The 21,387-nt window shown below is 45.0% G+C and overlaps 1 protein-coding gene across 5 annotated transcripts in view; it reads left to right on the top strand.

The window, feature by feature from the left end:
• The window catches only part of ST3GAL3 (ST3 beta-galactoside alpha-2,3-sialyltransferase 3), a 173,100-nt gene that overhangs the window by 134,071 nt on the left and 17,642 nt on the right, over positions 1-21,387 (top strand). For all 5 annotated transcript variants that reach the window (XM_084211755.1, XM_084211754.1, XM_084211753.1 and 2 more), the window contains 2 exons: positions 9,794-9,940; positions 19,995-20,141. In XM_084211755.1, the coding sequence (XP_084067881.1) occupies positions 9,794-9,940; positions 19,995-20,141 (294 nt within the window). The remainder of the gene's footprint in view (positions 1-9,793; positions 9,941-19,994; positions 20,142-21,387) is intronic.

The following is a 21,387-nucleotide window of genomic DNA, read 5'->3' as shown; positions in this document are numbered from 1 at the left end:
TGAGAAGAAATAGCAGAATGTGGTGGCTAGAAGCTCAACTAGATAAAATCAGTCTTGACACACATAATTTCCTAGAAATCTGTCCTTACAATTGTCAGATGACATACTTGCAGAAGGGAGCACTGACTGACATCTTTTTTCTGTAATGCAGACTTAATCCAGTATCTGGGAAAAATCTGTGTGCTGGGAGTACAAAGGACAGGGCTGCACTCTCACGCTGCCTTCCCACCCTCCTGTTCTGTGACTCTGGGACCCCCTGTCCTCACTCTCTATGACCCATTTGTTGACTATGGGGAGCAGGGTAGCATGGCAGCAATACACCTGACAGCTTGTCATGGAAGTAAGTTATTTGCTTTATCCCATCATCTGCAAAGGTCACAGCAAATTTTTCTCTTCTTGGGGCACAATTAGCCAGATCTGTTTCTGCATCCAGAGGGAGAAGGCTTTGTGGAGTCTCTGAGGTGAGCAACCTCCAGCATAACAGAATTCCCCAGAAGAGCTCTTTGGAGAGCATTGCAGCACCACAGGATGCTGTAAGTTCACCGGTGTGGGGTAGAAGACTCACAGTGGAGGGGGAAAACACTGATTTGATTTTGTAAATAAAATCACATGCTTTCTGTCAGTGGCTGAAAAGAGACTCCCCTTTCACAGCTCCAGGAATTTTGCTATCTGCATTTTTTATTTAAAGTGAGGAGGGGGGAGAAAGTCTGAACAGTAAATATTTATCCAAGATGTGTGGTTGTTAATATGATCCAGTCTTCAGTCATTTTGAATGGTGTCATGATGACAGATGTTAATTCAGAAAGGAATAGATTGGACGATTTATGCCTGAAACACATGTGTTCCTTGGCAGGCTCCATGGATTACTTGCATAGTTCGAGCTGTCTGAGCAATTTGTAACATTTTCTCTGCCTCGAAGCACCGAGGGCTCCAGGACAGGGGGTTGACCTTTATCTTCAGTCTGCTATAATAAACAGAGGTAGCTAAACTCCCCGTGTGCTTTTATCTTCCTAAATTTATCTCTCCCCCTGTGCTCCAGCTGTGTGTGGTGCTTCTGGTTCTACCCAAGAGCAATGGCAGTTCTTTCTGCAGGAGAGAAGGATGCTCCTGTGTGTGAATCCCTGACCTCCTTCCCCTCCTGAGTGAGCAGCACCCCTGCCTCAACACTCACAGCTATTTAATGCAAACTCTTTTCCTGACAACAGAAGTGAAAATAGACCAAGCCATGGGAAGGCAGTTAGCAAGAGGGATTCAGGAAAGACCTGGCTTTTTTTTTTTTGTAGTATTTCTATTCTTGCAGTTGTGATTTTATGCCATGTGTCTGAGGGTGTTTCTTCTCTTCTTAATTAAGATAGGTTTGTAAAACTGTGAGTGTCTTAATTTTTGTTTATTTAGTGTAGAGGTGTAAAATTGGAGGAAAATGGCCAAATTGTTGGGTGCACAAGAGCTTGGTAGGTCTACTTGGAAGTTTCTCTCATCTTGACCATCTCTTGTATTTTGACCATTTTTGATTATATGAACTTTGCCCACAACTGACAAGGACAGAAAATATAGAGCCTGGCCCAAGCAATCAGCGCTTCTGCTATTTGGAAAAAAACTCTTTAAATGTAAATGTTCTGTTTGGATTACGGTTTATTTAAATTCTAATCTTTTAAGAATATTAAATAATCTTACTTAAAAACTCTTCTTCTGTAAAACACTAATTATTAATGCAAGTATAGAAAACAAAGTAGGGCAGGAGCTTCCTGGCATCTTCCCAGTTTCTTGTTATTTTGACCTTTCTGCCTTCTCCTCTTAGAGGATGCTGAATAATTTGTATATATTCTATATGAACACTCAGTGAATATACAAATGATTTGGCTTCTCATTTCAGCAAAGATGCCAAAATAGGAGAAGACAGATTTTCTGTGTACTCCTGCTGTAAAAACAATGTAAAAATTTCCCTGGAGTCTCACTTCCAGATAACTTCAGAAAGCAATGAGGGCTTTTAGGCCATAATTCTTCCTGTGGTGATCCTTTAGCTTTTTTCGTTGTAATGTGCCAAGAATTTAGTCTAAATATATGTTGTTTAATGAGTTGCTGTTTGTATTCAAACTTGTGAACCAGTTCAGCTCCCCAAAAAAGACCTTGCTGATGGATGTCCTGGGATGCCCTTGTGCTTTGTCACCCAAGCCTGCAAAGACAGCTTTTTAAAATTTTTTTAAATTTTTTTTCTTCTGAGCAGGCATATGGTTGTAAGTGGAGCAGGTAGCTGAGCATGTAGGTGGGATCATAGTTGGGATCACCTCATATTTTCTGTTATAAGTGATGGGGAAAATGCTTTATCATTTTTACACTGGCATCTTTGAGCTGATGTTTTCCGTGCCACATGTTTGGCAGAGCCAGAAAGTTCAGCTGAAATTACTCAGCTGTCTCAAGATGAGGCTACTGAAAATGTACAATTGTATCCCTGTTAAAAAAAAATAAAAATCTCCCATTCTATTTTGCAGAGGTTGTCCAGGTCTTCAGCCTGGTGTGGCTCCTGCTGTTCTGTGAAATCCCAGGGTTTGGTCTGATGTTCCATGGGGGCTGTTAGATGCTGTCAGTCCTACTGTGGGTGCCCTGTCCTGCCTGTCAGGTATCCTCCCACAGTTAGTTGGGATGCAATATCTCCAGGGATGTAAGAACCAAGCAGGGTTTTCTCATCAGTCACTTCTCCAGCAAGAGTTTGGGGCAAGGGCAGCAGACCAGGGAGCAGGGAACATCTCCTGGGCTCTCAGAAACCCCTTTTCCTCCTCCCTGACATCTAGGCAATGGGAAGAGCAGTATCCTGGTCTGGGGCGTGGCAAGAGCAGGAGTGATGAGGACAGCAGAGAAAGGAAGGGTTTATAACTGGCAGGAAACTCCTAAAACACTGGCACTTTAAGACTTTTTAAAGTGCTGTATGATTATAGAAATCAAGCTGCCAAAAGTTTAAAAAAGAAAAAAAAAATTGAATTAACATTTTCAATGTTAATTTAGTTCTCCTGTGCAGATGTTATCCTTAATTGCTTAATTATATCCTGGCTTGCTTAGAGCACAGCTGTCTATCTAGTGGAGAGGGAAGACTGAGATTTGGACTAATTTCTATAATGTAAGGCATTCAGCCTTGTATGAGCAGTTGTAGGAGCTGCAGAACACATGGATAGCAGAGAGGAAACGCAATGAGGAAGATTGGTCTCCTGGTTACAGACACTGAGGGTTCCTCTTGAGGAGGTGTTAAACACACAAAGTATTGCAGAGATGCTCTAAACGTGAAAGTATGGTTTGTAAAACCCTTAGATACTTGGTGATATAAGAAGAATCTTGTGGGAAGGTTGGAAAGTCAGTGTTCTCAACAGCAAACCTGAACTGAAATTGCAAGACAGTCTTACTTCAGCAATTACTAATACGTGGATCTGACCCTTTCAGCACTGGTTTCCTTTTAATGTTAAATGAGTATGACATTTAATAAACTATGTCCTAAAAATAGTAACAAAGTAAAGGAGCTGGTCCCTTATGGGAATAAAACACCCTATATAATGTATATAATGATGATGTAAGGCCTGTTCAGGATTTTTATGAAACTCTACTACTTTAGATTTTTTTCATTGTAGGATAATTATTCACAGACAAAAAACCACAAAGCAAACATAAGTTATCTAAATCTACTCCTTTCACTAAAAACTTGCATGTTTCCTAAGACATCTCAGAACAGGAATATTTCTTCAAATTTTGGCTCAAAATCCAGGTTGCATTTTGAACAAAAGGGTCTGTGGGACAGTCTATCCATCACCCTGTTTGTACGTAGGAGACACATCTACTGACACACTGTATGTGAGCCATCGTTTATGCTTCAACTTCTGAAACAGCATTCCTCAGGAAAATCTTCCGTTTTTCTGCAGCTCCTCTGACATGTTCCAAGTTCCATTTTCTTCACAGGACAATCTCTTTTCTGATGGCATTTTGTTATCTTACAACTGTGAACCATTTTGCTCTCAGTTACATGGATAAAACCATGAGAATACTTTTTTTTAAGAGGAATTCCTTTTCATTTACAACATGTCATAAAAATAGCTTTGCTCTCCTGACTCCTTAGAGCTGGTCTTGGCCTTGTGCTGTTTAATCCTGTGAATCAGAAGACAGCAGCTGGTATTAGACCAGCCACACAGGAGGCCCACGTGTCTGTATTTGGGTTAGCTGTGGCACTCACTTATGTAGGTCAAATGCAGCTGGAAATTCAGCAGGCCTATTTGAATATGCTTGTCTGCTTATTCACAATATATGTTTGCAGGTAAACAGGGCAGAAACCTCCTGACATCCATGGGAATGAGCACATTGCTGAGTTACAGCAAACTGGAGTGTGACACGCCAGTGCCACCCTCATGTCCCAGGTGGATTTTGTCACCACTGGAGCTGCTGCATTCTGAGCTGGAGTCTGTGCATGGGACAGCTTCCAGTTTCGTGTGTAGCCAGGGTGCTGTGTAAGTTACATGTCTGGCACAGTGTTTAAAGTTTGCAGCTGCTGCTTGGAATACATTTCCTCTCTCTTGTGGTTTTTGACTTGGTTATCCTGCTTAAAGAAACTTATCTCTAGCCAATGTAGTGAGCTATTAGCTCAGCTCTATCAACAAAGAAAATACTGTTGCTTTAAAAAGAAAAAAAAAGGTCTAGTTGTGCCATGTTTTGAGGTGCTTTTGTCTCCATTAGTAGAAATATTAGTAAAAACTAAATTTGTGGCCTTTATAACCTGTCAGGAGTTCTTTTAGTGCTGTGAGGCAGTTGGCAGATGGAGCACACTGACAGGGTAAATTACAGCCAGTTGATTTTAGATTTGGGCAGGGGGAGGATGCCTCAGGAGAAGAAACAAAAATGGTAAAAAATTAGAAGTATGTTGTTGGGTAGTCCAGGAGCTGCATCTCTTTTGACAGCTGAACCAAGAGAAGATGAGGGAAAGGCTTGAACAATGCTCCTACTTCAGGCAGAGTGAGAGCTTTTCAGTGGGGCAGATAAGAGTGGAACTAGGCTCTAAAAGCTGCAGATAGGTTCATTCAGAGTGAATGCTGGCCATCAGAGCCATGTGCAGAGGATGGTGAGGTGTTCTCCATAGCTTTGAGAAAGCTGGGTAAATATGCTTGAAGTGTGGGCTAGTGGGTCTGACCATTAACCCAGACTGCAGGCTCTCAGCTCCTCTGTTCTTGTTGCTAAAAATTCCTTGTTGCTTTGATAATCAGTGCAAATGATGCAACTTCATTTATATTACCACTTGCAGAAGAGCATTTTCTAGGCCTCTGTGTCTACTTGACCGCTGAGAAATGCAGCACTGGCTGATAAGATGGTTATTTTCTAGTGGAAACACACCTTCCACATCTAATCCAGTCATGCCTGAGCAGAAACCTTTCAAAAGCCTCTGCAGATGGACTGCAGTGGTTTTGCTGTACCTTGTTTGTGTGACAGTGAGAGCTTGTGGATGATGGGTAGGGAATAAACCACATTCCAGCCTCGGTGGGGGCAGAGATTGCAATGAACAATGTGCTCACATGCACCGGGAGGTCTTGTGACTGCTGCATCATCTCTTCACTTTTTCTTTTTGCCTCATGTCCTTCTTCCTCTCCATTTCTGGTGTTAGCAGAGTTCAAAAGCGTAGTAATCTCTGTTTACCACAGCCTCCCTCTCCAGTGTCTTTGTTTGGTTGCTCTGCAGCAAAGTATTGCATACCCAGACTTCATGTTGCATGTAGGTGACCTTTGCAATCCTCCTGTCCCCTTCCCGTCAGAGCTAGAATCATCAGTGAGCTATTGTGCTCATAAATCCAGTAGTTCACAGAGGCAGCATCTGTATCATCTGGATGCAATGGCATTACCTCTCTTTTTGCTCAGCATATTAGAAATGTTGTTATTGTGGGAGACTCAGCCTGCTTCTAGTGGTTTGTATTTTCCACTGAGGTGCTTCTTGGCTAAGGCTCTGAGTTTCCATATCTTATTTTAGAGAATGTTGTGATTTGCCTTGGTAAATCTGAGAACAGGAGATGGAAAACTGAATGGAGACAAAAATTAGTTTACAACTGGCTGTGCCTACTAGCCTTCAGTGTTCTGCAAATGGACAGAATGAGGGATTGCAGCTGGATTTTCTTGTCCCTGGAGCTATTTGGGGAGCCCTGCCACTTTTTATCCCTTCCTCCTAATCTGCTGTCTTTGGTCTGTTATGTCTGTACCAGTTTATTCCTGGAGTGGTGTCTATAGAGGTGGTGTCTCTTTCTGCCTCTCTTGCTGGGTAAGAACTGTACAAGAGACTGGCTTGAAAGCCCTGGCCTATCTAAATTCTTTTGTACTTTTAAAATGCTTTCCTCTAAAGCCTTTAGTCATGTCCTTTGCAATTATACAATTTTGAAAACATTCCAAGGTTGCTTTAAAAATGGCCCTCATGGGCTCGTTCTTCAGTCATGTTCTCCTGTTTGCCTGTTTGTGAGGGTTGTTTCTTTCTGCTTGTGTCATGTAAGTTTCTTTTGGCAGCCTTTGGCACTGTGAACACTGATCTGTGCCTGGGACTCCGGGTGCACAGGAATACCAACAAATAATAACAGTAGAAGCTTAACACAAGGATACACAATTCCCAGCCTGTTCCTTCTGGTTTCCATCTCAGTACCAAGAGGTGATGAGGCACTGCAAGAACATTGCCTAAGCAGTTTTCAGACTCATTTTCTGACTGTTTATCATTGTGCTGATCAGGACAGGAGTTATTTAACCGTGAGAAGCCCACCCTAAAGCACTGCAGGTTTACCCACGGCAGCAGACAACAGAGGATGCCCCCAACCTCCAGCCGTGAGTCTGAGCTGCCGAATCTGGCAGGAAAAGCGTCCCCTCCCTCCTAATGCCCGCTGCTCCTCGGGTCTCCTGCCAGCCAAAAAAAGGGTCAGCGTTCCCCGACGGGAAGTAATTGCTTTGGAAGCCTCTCGGAACATCTGTGTCCCATCAGGCTGAGCACGCCCCGCGGCGCGGCAGCGGCGGTAGCGCGGAGCCTGGGCAGGGGCTGCGCTGCCGGGAGAGCCCGGGGCTGGCAGGGCCGGTGCCAGGCTGCACAACCAAACCACAGCGCCGAGAAGGGAGCTCAGGGCTGCAGGGCTTGGGGAGCCAAACCACAAGGCCGGGATTTCAGTCATTATAAGCCAGGAAAACAGTTTTTGGTTCTTTAGCGCTGCACGGGGCTTTGCCCGCTCTGTAGGTGGAAGTGAGAGCTGCCTGCTGAGACTCCGTGATCCTCCCGATAATTGTTTTAGAAATTGCAGCGGGAAAACGCACCAAAATGAAAGACTCCCCCAGGTGTCCTTCAAAAACAATCTCAGGGGGACTGCGCAGTGAAGTAACACAGAGAAATGAGACAGAAGGGAGAGCCAGAGCAACTTCAGAGCAGTGTGATAGCTGAAGGAAATGCTTAGGGAAATAGTCGTGAAGAACAACAGGAGGAACAGCTAAATAGAAGGGAGTAAAGCAGACTGGTTGTATTCCAGCTAGGGATAGGCACCCCCATTTATTTTGCACTGGCATTGAACTAGCTGAGAGGAGCCCAGGTGTGGCCCTTGTGGTTTACACAGTGCTGGGTAGATGGACAGCAGTGGTATGTCTGGTTATTTCAGCTCCAGCAACAGCAAGGAATAAAACTCCAATGTTTATAACTTTTTTTCTTTTCTATTTAGTGTTTTATGTGCAATGTAAAAGCCATATAAAACCTACTTAAACCCCAGAACTTATGTAGAATCTCCTATGGAGTGTATGTCCAAACAAAAGGCATCTTCTGTCCACTTTAAATAGCTTGCAGATCTTTAGCTTGAATTGTTCACAAAATTTGGGCAATGCCATATTTAGAGGTGTATGTGAAATCATAATTGAACTTATAAATTTATTTTAGTTTCAAGGTCACACACTATTTTTCCAGGGTGTGCCTGCTTAAGCCCATGATAAGATGGTTTCACTGAATGAGTAGCTGTTCACGATTTTGTTTATCATCTTAATTTTTGTGAGACCTGGAGCATGCCTAATGCAAGTGGAATCTATGACCCTCCCCCTGCCCCCCTCTTTCCTGGAACTGAAAGGCCTCTACTTTACATGTGCCCTTAGGAAATTCCAAAGGTTTAATAGTTATCCAATTTTTAATGAATTTTCACAAGGAGGCAAAACCCAGCTGGCATACCAAATCCCTCAAATCCCTTGGTCAAATGGATGTTATACTTTATTAATATTTGTAAAGGTTTTTTTTCTGGTTTTTTTTTTTTTTTTTTTAAATGCTGGGATCACTCAGTGGCTGAAAATGTCTTATTATAACAGAAAGTGTTAGACTACTTTGACACTAGGCATTCCTTCTAATTCTACTACAATGAAAGGACATGAGTGATAATTAGGAGTTTTTTCCATTTAGGGTCCCAAGGGCACTTGGCCATTGATGAAATGTGAACTTAAACCCGTGGGATGTTTGCCCTGGTTGTCAAAAGTGTATTATGTTTGGGCAGTTTTGAGGGGACACAGATAGCAATGGGATGTGGCTTTCCTAGAGTGTTGGTTTGGATGACAGTGTGCACCCTCCTCAGGTTTGCTCTGTTAATGCCTTTTGTAGCACGAGCCATCTGCCAAAGTTTCAATTTCAGGGTATGAAATTCAGCAGCTAAAGATACCCATGAGATTGTTCCATAAAAAACCCTCTGTAAGGTGTTCAGCAACACGTGGTGTGAGAGTTCGCAGGAGCTGAGCACAGGGCAGGGTGTGTGAAATGCAGCAGGCATTGGCTGGGACAGAATTCCAGTCCATAATTACAGGGGTGATCGCTACTGGGCAGAGGAAGCTCCTGAGGATTTTGCAATGGATAATCAACATTTTCATCAGTGCCTTGAGAGAAGCTGTAAAGTCACTGCTTAGGTACAAGCAACCCAAAACTGGTGAATTCCAGAGTGTGTCCTTTCTATGTAGTGTAGTGTCTGTTTCTTGTCATGGAGATCTCAGGGAAGATGGCTCAATACTTCGAGGAGGTGTTCAATCAGATTATCCTGCCCAAGAAGCTGGTCAGCAGATTAAAATTCCTTCCATCTTCCCTGTGCCTCGCTCTGAATTAACCCAGACAGAAGTGAAACGTTGGAACACAACTGCTCCCTAAGTCCCGTGAACACAGAGCCTCTGGTTATTTTGGGGGCACTCTGTGCTGTGCCTGCTGACACCTGGAAAGGTGTCAATGGTGGGAAGCAATGATGCAAAGCCATCAATGAGCAAGGATGGGAAGCCATGTGGCAGAGTGGCACCAGCCCCTCCCCAGGCAAGGCTCTCTAGGAGTGCAGCACACATCAAGGCTGATGTTCTTCCACATGTGCAGAGTGAAAACTTGAATTGGGTAAAAATAATAGACATACTTAGTTGTCTGTTCCCTTGTACTGTGAACATTCATGACTATTCACAAGACAAGATGATACCTCTATAAGCTTAATTCACATAAAACCTAAAAGGGGAGGACAAATATAGGATAAAGTGGGAAGACCTGGCCTGTCTGTCTCCCTCGCAGTTACTTACCAGACTGGCTTAACTGCATCAGTCCATGCTGCTGCCACCTCTCCAAGGGACACAGGAGACACAGGTCCCCTACAATGTCATACTGCTGCCCTGTGGCAATGAGCAGAGGCAATGGGAACTGCTGCACTAGTGCATGTTTATATATTTTTAAATAAAATACTAGAAATCTGCTATATTTTGTATATAATTCTGTTTGTTGTTTTATCTTTCTTTTTCCTTTTTGTTTCTGTTTTTGTTTTTGTTACCAGAGTGCCTCTGATGGCTTTTGGAAGTCAGTGGCAACCCGTGTCCCAAGGGAGCCGCATGAGATCCGTATCCTGAATCCCTACTTCATCCAGGAGGCAGCTTTCAGCTTTATTGGACTGCCTTTCAACAATGGCCTGATGGGCAGAGGGGTAGGTACAAAGCAAAGGGAGCAAAACCTCACAGAAGGATGTGAGACCAAGCAGCACAAGAGGCTTACACTGTTCTTATTTTTCCTTTGGGCCTCCGTTGTTGGACATTGAAAGGGAGGGACTTTGTTACAGTGACTCAGACTCCTTCAGACCCAGGCAAGAACCTTCCTGATCCAAGGATTTTGGGGGGATCATCAACACTTTAGCAGTGCCTTGAAAGCCACTGTGAAGTTGCATCCCAGGCCAATAGTAGAAGAGGGTAAAGGTTCGCTTTATGAGACCTTTGGTAAGAAATTCTGGTCTTATTCCCCACAAGTTTTGTATGTGAAAGCTCACAAAAGAAAACAATGCAATGCAAACCACAGTTTTAGCTCATATTTATTTACAAAATTCCTTAATGCTAATTCTCGTACCTCTCACCCCCAGTGCAGCTTTTTGGAGTGTTAGTGTTGGAGTAGGTGGTGACTTGGGTTTTCTGGATTATCTCACATTGCAACACTGTCCTCAGAACCTATTTATATTTGCTCTACGTAATATATCAACCATTAGAGTAAGTATTACTTGGGTGGGTAAATTGCTCATGTACACATGTGATATAGTTGTTGATAGAGACCACACGTGACATTTTTGGGCACATTAGCACAGCTGACAAACCCAGAGAGAAGCACTTTTGCTGGACAAAGTCTGCTTGGTCTGCGCCTGGCATTGTCCTTCCACTGCTATCAGTGCAGGAGATTTGCTGTGTCACAGCAGGGATTTGGACTAGACAGAATAGTGCCTCATTTGCCATGCTCAAATAATTATAACATGAAGTCTTCTGGAGTATTAGAGACTTTTGTGCAAGTCAGATGGGTGGATGCCTCAAGGCAAGACATTTCCTTCTCGAAATGCAAAATGCAAGATATGCAGACAGATTGGGCCACATGGAATGGGCCTTTTGAAAAATGCACTGCTGTGTACAGAAGCTGTCATGGGATTCTGGGAACTCTGGATTTTTGTTCTGTGCACTGAAGGTATCTTATTGCAAATATTCCAGTCAGCTAGGAATTAACTTGCTTCTCCTCTCTGCATTCTCCAGAACTTACCCTTAGAACAATGTGGTCTTGATGCGTCTTCCAGAAAATCAGGAGTGCTGTCCCACTAAAGGACAAAAATCATCATACTTTATTTTTTTCCAATTTATTTTTCTTTTTAAACACATTATTTTAATACACAAGTTATTACTTTAACTGAAAGGAGAAGAGAGAATCCGGAAATGAGAATGCTGTGAACTGAAGTTTATGAGGTTTTGATAGGTTGTTTAACACACATCAGATTGGGAAATGAAGGCATCTTAATTGAAACCTGATGTTTCACTTCACGAAAGTCTATTTGAGCATTTAAGAATGGTTTATGGTTCTTTAAGGCAAGCAGTGTTTGCCTGTGACCCCTCGTAGACTGTGTGAATTGCAGTTTATTCCTCCAGACGGGACACCAGGAGCTCTGCAGGTGCCTGTGTGGGGCTGAGATGTCAGTGTAGCCTGGGCGGTCTGTGCAAGGACCCTGATACAGGGATTCTGCCAGAGCTTGAAAACAGAGAGAGTGTTTCTGCCCTGTGGCTACAATTTTACTGCAAACATCAGCTGTGGACTGCTGTCATGGAACTGCTGGGGCTTCGCACTTCAGTGAATTCTGCTGCACCACTGCAAAGTTTAGAGCTCTCTAAGTGCCAAGGCTCCAACAGGAGCGATTGCTGTCAGCGTAAAGAGGGAAGAGTCTGAGTAAGGCCCTGGTGATACAAATTTGCTGAATGTTTTGCTCAGATTTTAAATGGGAAGAGTGGAAATCAGAGCCTTTAGACCAAGGATCCAGCTCTCACTGAAGATTTGTGAGTGATCCAGCCGGACAAGTGGGGCAGCAAGGAGGATTGTTCCACATCGGTGTGACCCAGCAGCTGCACGGCTGGTTGGGTTTGGGGCTGTGCTTTAGCAATGAGAGATAGCCTGGAAAGAGAGAGCCTTCTCAAGAGAGAAGCATGTGAGCACCAAAGAGGAAGATGCTGAGGACTAGGAAGCAGAAGCACAGCAAGCAGAGTTTCTCCTGGGAGATGGGGCTGGAGGCAGATGGATGCCCCCGTGCTGCAGTGCGCTGGGCTGTCCTGGGCTGGGCTGTCCTGGGCTGGGCTGGGCTGGGCTGGGCTGTCCTGGGCTGGGCTGGGCTGGGCTGTCCTGGGCTGGGCTGGACAGGCTGCACACTGCAGGATCAAGGCTGGGGATGCCTTCGTAATCAAGGCCAACGCAAAATCCTCATAAAGAGCAGTAATATTCCACTCCCCTTTGGTTCTGATGCCTAAATAAACTTCAGTGCTTCTCTTGAACACCACATATGGTAACAATGTGCTGCCAATTAACTTTGTAATTTGGGGGCTTTTCCAGCAAGGTTGTGTAGAGCTAGTAAAATAGTTTGGGGCTGATCTCAAAGCGTTTTTCCCAGGATTCAATAAAGGGTGAATGTAGTAACATCCTCTGCTTTGATAATATAATTTGGGCCAGATGATGCTGGAGTATAGTAATGGGGAACAACTCAGATGTGCATTTTGATTGCACTCATGGCAGTGGTAGCTAAAAGCCTCAGCAAGGAGCAAAACTCACACCCACAATGAATAGTGATTTCTCTCTGTGACTGGTAAAGCTTTTTAGAAGTTGTCTTCAGTCCTACTGAAGTCTTAAGAGTAGGAGAGCTGTTCCATACTGTATGTGGACTTCTCCTTCTTGGGATAAGCTGATTATAAAGAACAAATTTTGGGCTCCTAGCAATATCTGAGAAAAATAATTATTAATGCCTGAAGATGGTTTAGCACAAAAAAATCTAGTAAAGATCCTCTCTCTGATTAAAGAATTCTGTTAATGCATGGGTGCACAGTTGTCTTTCTCACTAGCCAAATGTGATTTTTGTTCAGGTGGAAGTTCTGTTTGTACAGATCTTTGGGGCTTGAAACCAAACATCACTGGTATTGCAGCTGGTGGTTCAAGCTTGCATTAGCACCCCTTACACTGCAGGCAGTTTACTGGGGGACAAGCAGAAGCATCAGCTCAGAGGTGTCACTGCTGGGTGCACAGACACCCCTGGGGTGGTCACTGCTGTGGTGCCTTTGGCTGTGCAGGGAATTGTCCTGTCCAGCCAGTAGCCCTCAGAGCCATGGGAGCAGTGTCCTGGCTCCTCTGGGAGCCCTGAGCCTGGTGTGAGGCAGAAAGGAGAACACTTCAGGTGACACAAATTATCAGAAGTCTGAGGACTCCAGTGCAGACTGCAATGTTTGTTTCTCTCTCTGTGCTGGTGCTGTGCATCCGTGGATCTGTTTATGATTTAACCCAGCTCTGTAAGCCTTTTGTTTGTTCATGTACTGGAAATGGTTGAATCTATAAACTAAAAAAATAAAGCATCCTTCTTTGGACTTCACCCAACCTCAGCACTAAGCTGCTGAAGGAGGAGCCATGTGCAGGAGGTGTTACCAGGCTGATTCAGGCACCCAGCCATGGATTAGCACCTCTGCAGGGTGCTGACATCTCAGGGATTAACCTCTGATGCTGGAGTGTTAGCACATCCTGGCCACGGCTTCTCGTAGCTCTTAGAAGGCTTTTCCTGTGGGCAGGCAGACTTTCTGCAGATGCCAGCAGGAATCCTTTGTTCCTTAGGCAGTTTTCAGCTCCCTTGTCTCATCATCATGACCTTTTCTCTCATGAGTTGCCCAGGTGTCAGCAAACTTTGTCTCCTGGGCTGTTCTTACTGGACTGTGACTTTGTGAAGGCTGTGTCTTGGACCCTGTTGGGTCTTTGTGGAGTAGAATAGAGGTGGGGATGGCAGGAGCAGAACAGTCTTCCACTTAATCCTTTCCAGTTATGTGGTTCTCTCTTTTTTTGCACCCTGCTGGCATCTTCTGAGGCAGGTAGAGGGACAGGTAAGGGGCCGCTGCAGCTGCAATCAGTCAAATGTAGTGACTTAGTGTCACTGTAAAGCTTTGGGTTTGCAAGGCAGCACATCTGCTTTGTGGGCTGGGCTGTTCCACCCATTGCCACTGCAGTGGGACCAGTCCATGAGCTGCTGGGGAAGGGCTGCTCAGACAAACTGGTGCTGGGGAGCAGGTAAATGCTCCATACCAGCCTCTTCTTGGTACAAGCCCAGCCACCTCCTTCTGCACATGAGAGATGCCAAGGAATTGAAAGAAGTTTGGCGTTTGCTTCTCAGTGAAGAGTAGACCATGAACTCCCATTTAGCATGGGGTTAGTGGTGTATGTGCTTATCACAGAGCAGGTAGAGTGTAGTAAAGTCATGCCTTTGGTTGCCTTCTGTTAAGTCCTGACATCCTTTAGAAATACTCCCTGCACTGCACAGGAATCTGCTCTATGGCAAATGGTGAATCAGAGCTTGTGCATCAGGTTAGATGTGGTGAAAAATACTGAGACTGGGCTTGGGTGTTGTGGAACTCAGCAGGGAAGTGGCAGAAGGGAGCCTGCTGGGCTGTCCTGTCTCCAGCCACCAGCTGCTGGCCCTTCCCTTTGCTCAGCTGCAGACAGCCTGTCCTGCAGGCTCTGTCCCACTCCCAGCCAGGGGTGGCCAGGGGAGCTGAAGGAAGGGCACTGAGATGCTCTGCTGTGTTTTTTGAAGCCCACTATTGCAGCTGTTTCTGGGCATGGGTGGAGGCAGCTCTGGGAGCAGCAGTGGGCATGGTAAGCTCCTGTGACAGGGACCACTCCACAGAATGCCAGGCACTTGCCTGCTCACAATACTAAATTGTTTTCTGTGCCATATTTCCACCTTTTCAGCTGAAGGAAACAAAGGGTAGGTTTGGATTTGCTCCAATGCAAACATAAAGAAACAAAAGTGATAGTTCATGTGTATTGAGATGACTATTATAGTTTTGTTCTGGATTTCTTTTGTTTTGAAAACTTCACTGCTATTAGGTGATCAGGTCTGTAACTGATAAAACTAAGGTAAGAATTTTTCCCAGGTAAGCACATTTTTTTATTTTTTCCTCAAATTATTTAATATAGTAGTCAAACCAGTTTGATTATCTAGGTGCATTACTGTTTGTAGGGAGTTTATTCTTCAGTAACACTTACACTTTTATTGAAAAAGGTAACAATTGGAATAGTCTGAACAATCCAATAAGTCTTACCCTGAACTAAGTAAAATCCCATAAATAACTGAAATTCACTTAACATATTAAGGGAGTCAAATATTTCTAAAAACAGATTTACAGCAGTCATTTCCTTCCAGTCCAGCAGGCAGTGACACAGGAATGACCCAGGCATGGAATGAAAAGCAGCAAGAGCTTTTCACATGCACCAAGCACAGAGCAGTTCCAGCCCTGGTTCAGTCACCAGCACTGGATCTTCAGCACAAGCCCACGAGGTAATGGTCAGCCTCACCAGAGTCCAGAGGAGTGCCAGTGTTCATTTCTGCTGACTGACTTCTTTCCTTATGTGAGTGGAAGTCTTTAAAGCCTCTTCAGGGGGCAGAATGGAAGATGAAACATCCATGTGTTGAGGTGAAGCCGTTTGTCTCCTTGCTCGCAGCAGAGAGCAGCGTAGGAGCAGTCAGGAGAACCTGTCCTGTGTCTGTACTGCCAAAGGCATTTCTGGTCCCCTGACCTGGTGGAGCAAACTGGCTGTGTTTGCACTGCACAGAGCTTGCTGTGGTTCCTGCACAAGACCAGAAATCTCCTACCTCTACACTTTTGTCACCAAGATCCACCATGTGTTTGCTCACCTTCCCCATGCAAGGAGCCATGCTCCAGAGGCTCAGGCAGGCTTTGCCCAGCTCTGCTGTGGTGATGTGTCACTCAGCACTGCTGTGTTTTCTGTTTCTGTTTGTCACGTGGCCTTTTAGTGTCATCCCTGGCTCCTCTGTCAGTCTGCTGTGTTCTCTCAAATGGGACCAAGCAAAAGGCTGATCTCTGGGGAGCGTTATGTTGGGTATTACATTTTCCATATGTTTGGTCTTAGACAAGCAGGCCAGGCTTGGAAATGTGGACTTCCAGTTCTGAACAGGTTATCCAGTGAGGCTGCCCTTGTAGTTGTTTACAGGTGCTGGAGAGGGGATGCTAAGCCTGGTTCCCAGCCTGGACAGAAACCATTGGCACACAGATTGCAAGGCCGAGCTCAACGCTTACGGCAGAGAACTGACAAGGAGAGAAGGCTGCCAGTGATTTCTGGGCTTTGCTATTCCCAGCTCACACTGCTTGCTGGGCACCAGTTCAGGTCAGAGACTCATCATGGCCACATCTTGGACCTTTCCAGGTCTAACCTGCACTGGGCAGTGTCTGTGTGTCTGGGAGGCATCCCAAGGGGCTCCTGCCTCGGCACTGGCTGCTGTGGGGCTGTAGCTCTTCAACCATTTGGTTGAAAGCAGCACTGCTTGGTGATGCAGGAACACCCAAGGACACACGAGGGGCATGAGCAGGAAGACAGGCTTTGAGCTGGTCTAACACTGGATTATTATTCCTGAGGCAACATGATAGAATTTGGGGGGTTTTGTCTTAGCAAGAGCCTCACATAACGAGAGTCCTGCTCAGTTGTTTGAGAAAGTTTTATTTTCATAACTCAACTCAGGAGGTGTGGTGGTTGCTTTGGTATGTCTTTGGGGCACGGCACAAGGGTGTGTGTGGTGAGATAGCACTGACACATTGTGCAGGGCATAGCAAGCCACATTTGGCACAGCCACGTCCATGATGCTTAACTTCTTTTGGAGTCACTTGTCCCCCAGCTTGCCCTGTAGGTTGTATATGGTCCATTAGATCCAGATTAGAGGTTAGCAGGTAATGAATTTAAATGTGCAATCAGGAGAGCTTGGAGCTCTGTAGATGCAGCCAGGGAGTAGTTGTAGCCACTTCCTCTCTAATAATGTGTCTCCTCTTATTTGCCACTTCTTTGCTAAGAGGAAAGGAGGGGAGAGCCCTTTCCCTTGGATCTGAGAGTGCTGCTCTGCTGCATTCTCTGCAGCACAGCCTGGGAAATGTCCCTAGATCCTACATGGTGTTGTCTTTCCCACAAGCTGGGCACGAGGCAGTGCTTCATTTTCAACAGGCAGCAGGAGTAGCAGAATCTCAGCAGACTGCCACAGGAGAAAAGTCTCAGTTTCTCTAGCTTAAACCAAATCAAGACTAAAAAGTAATGACAGTTAGTTAACCAACAATTGTACTTTTTTATAGTTTTGTTCAAGGCAGCTCCATTTTCTTCAAGACTGTCTAATTCCCCAGGTACTGTTTAATCCCTCTAATGGTTGCTTCTTTTTTAAAGAAGATAAGTACTTTGGAGCAAGTGCCCAGTTACATGTGTGTGATCTGGGCACATGTGGGTGCACACACACTTTGTGCCATGTTCTTCTCTTAGCCAGGTGCTGTTATCCACGCCATTTACTAAGGCTGGGTTCTGCAAGCACCCCTGTGCTGCCCTAATAGTTACTGCCCTCAGGGAACAGCAGGGGTGATCATTTTGACAGTATTTTCAAGAAGCACCTCTCTAGCCCACAGGATTCTGACTGCAGCAGTGGGATTGAGGCTGCATCTCACCACTGAAGGCTGCAGAATTCTGCCTTCAAGGGGGACACATATTAAGCTATAGCTACTGCAGTGTTGGAGGGTGCTAACATCAATTAGGCATAAGTAAGAAACTGTCATCAGATCATCAGTTTCCAGATGTGATTTTTAGGGTAATGCAAAACAATTTGCTGAGGATATCCTGTGAATTTCTGGTAGTTATAGAGGCCAAATCAGATACATCTACTACAGTTCGTTAGGAAGGTAGGTAGTCTCTGGTATTTGAATAATTTTTGAGAGCAGAGCCAGTGGTACTAAGATATTGGCAGGTCAGGAACTACTGAAGAACGGAAGCAGATGAGAAAATTACCTCGTATTTTTCCATAAATATAATTGGCTGTATTGTAGAAAGAATGAAGTCAGACAGCTATTTGGTGACCAAACGCAAGTTTCAATTTCTGTCTACTGTTATTCTCCGGACAGAGTACGCCTGAAAGAAAGTTTGGCAGTCCTCCCGTAAGGTTGGGTAATGTGATTAATTCTCTGTGGTTTGCAAGACTCACATTAGAAAGTTAGCTCTTAAATGTTAAATTGGCCAGTGAAATTCCCTCCAGGCAGAGACCCTGTGTCTCCCTGGAGCAGTACCGTGGGAATGGGCCCAGTGCAAGTGTGGGTGGTGTCAGCACCGCGGTGCTCCCAGTGACGAGGCAGTCTCAGGGATGTAACCATTTACTGGCTGTGTTTTGGACACTGTAACTACAGCTCTGCTGGGGGAAAGGGTTTTGTGGCACGTCCGCTTACCAGCTGATGCAATCCCAACGACATACAAATGTCATCTTCTATGCAAAACATAAAGCTGAGAAATCAGAATTAAAACTGTCATGTCTGGAAAGACAGGATGTTCTTGGATATTTTGAAATTTGGGGCAGTGTTCTTATCCTTGCCTAATAAACTTTTTCCATTTTTTTGAAACTCCTACTTGATATTTTTTGTCTACCAGTGAATTAACAGCTAACTAAAGTAACTAGGATAAAACCAGTATTGGTTTTGTGAATATCAATTGAAATTAAGCAGTGAGAACAGAATTACTCTGCTGCTTTTCCCAACATCTAGAGCAGGAACAGCAGGATGTAGGGAGATCTTGTCATTTCAGGTGTGCTCTGTTACTGTTGCGCTGCAAATGTTTGAACTTAATGTCTCATTGATTTAGCCATAAGCAGTTTTTGCCTGTTTGTTTTCAGATTAGAGTAATTCCAGTGCACTGTAGTGGAGTTCTACAAAGCACACAAGTTGTGCTCCCAGCTCTGCACATCTCAGCTGGGACATGGGTGGCATTCTTTCCTTGGAAAACCTTTTCCTTCAGACTGGTCAGGCAATCAGAAGTGAGCCCGGTCCTGTGCTGACAAAAACCAGTTCCTTTGAATGAGAAGCAGAAACCCAAAACATTGTTCCCAACCTTTTTGAACATGCAATAGCATTGCTCACCACTTCAGGGTAAACCATTGTAAATGAAAAATATAAGAGTGCAGTTGGTTTCTACATCTCAGCTAAGAGCTGTCACCCTTGGTGACTGTCTGAGCACGTCCTCTGAAATTGTGATATTTCCAATATGGCCAGTCTTGGATACTCAACAAATGAAGATGTGGGTGGATTTCTCAGCCTCTCCCTAGGCCCTGGGGCAAAGTTGCCTGTGGATTTATCTACCTGGCTAAAGGGAAGCTAGAAAAGTCAGTGAGCTAGGATTTTACACTGGAAACACTTTGCTGTCCCAACAGAACATGCAGGAGGAGTTATAGCTGTGCAGCACTGCTGTCACAGTGCTAGAGCCCAGTGAAATGGGAAGGGCCAGGGCTGGACATCAGTGCAAATTGCAGGCCAGCAGATGGGAAAGGACATATGTGGTGTGCCCTGGATGCTACCACCCATCTCTGACTGGCTTCCCACTGCTCCTTGTTTTCCCAGTGTGTGGTTTGGAGGGACTGGCACAGGCCAGAGTGCCCCTTCACTGTGAAGATGCCCCTGAGAAAAGGAAGGGATCTTGGAACACACTGCCTGATCTCCTCTCCATCTCCTAGAGCTGTTTAACAACCTTAAACCGCATTTGCCATCAGTAAAATAAAGTGTTTGTGCTGTTCCTCAGTTTTCCTCCTGTATGGTGACCTGTTTGGATAAGTATTCTTCCTTAGCCAAGCTGGAAGCCAGTAATGTACGTTAACATTGTAATCCACTGTCTACGTCTGTTTTAATTTCAGAAAGCTGATGTATCCACTGTGATTCATCCTCCAGCTCATCTGCTGCCCTGTTCTCAGGACAGCAAAGCTGTGGGAAGGGGAGTCTGACCATTTGCATTAATTTCTTTACAAGCTGGGAGGCTATCAACCCTGCAAGGTGGCAGGTTGAGTATAGCCAAACACCACGCTCCTGATTTTCTGCTTAGTAGCAGCAGTGCCCCCGTGAGCAGAGACAATAAGAGGAAATTTTTGATTATAAAGATGGCAACCTGCTAATGACTTCCATTCCTGCTTTCTCTCCTCTCAGAACATCCCCACCCTGGGAAGCGTAGCAATAACCATGGCGCTGCACAACTGCGATGAGGTGGCCGTGGCTGGCTTTGGCTATGACATGAGCTCGCCCAATGCACCGCTGCACTACTATGAGAACATCAAGATGTCTGCCATCAAAGAGGTAGGGAGCTCCTGCCAGGCACATCCTCCTCCCAAGCCCACTGGCCACCTCGACTCCGGAGCCTGACTGGGATTGTGGTGTCAACTTACGGCTGTGCTGCGTGGGTCAAAACTCAGCTCCACTCATGCATTTGCTTGTAAAATTCTAGACATTCTCCCAAGCTCAGTGTATGTTAAAAATGGTTATTGCTGCTGGGAAAAGTTCTCTGGAATGTGTATATAATGTAATTTCTTCTTTGAGCGGCAGGGAAAGGATTCACATAAATGTTAACTCAAGAAGTGTGAAAGGGAGCAGTTCTGCTCTGGGGTTGAAAAGATGCGCCCTCTCCTGCTTTTTGATCCATTGCATTGCTCTCTAATCCATAGGCTCCTTTTGTGAGCTGATCCCCTCCTCAGGCCCTGGGAAGCATGGGGGAGGTGAGATCAGCCTGTGTACCTGAGCTCTCAGCTGAGTCTTCAGCAGCACCTCACTGGTGTGAGCACCACGGGGCTCTGTGGAGACAAACAGTGAGACAAACATCATTTTTGGAGGAACAAAAGCTCTCATATTGGAATAATGCAGCAGTATAGATACCTTCAGTTCTGTCCATTTCCTGTACCAAACTAGAGCAAACTTGGACACTGGTCAAAGCTTCTATAGTGGGAAGGTTTGCTGCTTTTATGGGAGAGCTCCTTCTTTCCCAGCCCAGGTCTTCCTAAGATTGCTTCTCCCTCTTCACTGGGTAGGGAAACTTCTCTATCCTACTCCACACTGTGGAAAATTGCATTGTTCATGGACAGTAGCTGTCTCCTGGCACCTGGCATTTGTTCACTCCAAGGACTTTACCACTGATTCAGACCAGGAGGGAAGCTGGGAAGTTGTGTTTTTCCAAATCACAAGACTGTACGTGTCTTAGTACTCTCACAGGCTGCAGGCTGCATGACCCTAGGCAGACTGAGAGGAATTATAAATCAGTGATTAGTCAGCTTGAGAAATGAGAAGAGTGTGTCTAATTATCAGAGTAATGAGACTTTGAAGCATGAAGCTCTCAGCAGAGGCTAAGGGAACAGAGTTTAAGAAAAGGCTGTGAGGAGGTCCTCAATACACCAAGGGATTTGACACTGTGGGCCTGAGGTACCTTCTGGGCCTGTGGAAGTGGCAAGAGAGTCTGCTTAGCTCAGTGGAGTAACCATGGATTTAATTAGTCCTTTCTGGGAAAATTAGTGCCTATTTGAGGATTTGAGGGATATGTCCAAAGAAGTAATTG

Source organism: Fringilla coelebs (assembly GCF_963513975.1).
Source record: "Fringilla coelebs genome assembly, chromosome: 9".
Lineage (NCBI taxonomy): Eukaryota > Metazoa > Chordata > Aves > Passeriformes > Fringillidae > Fringilla > Fringilla coelebs.
The sequence above is the reverse complement of the archived record's forward strand: the minus strand, read 5'-3'. Positions and strand labels throughout refer to the sequence as shown.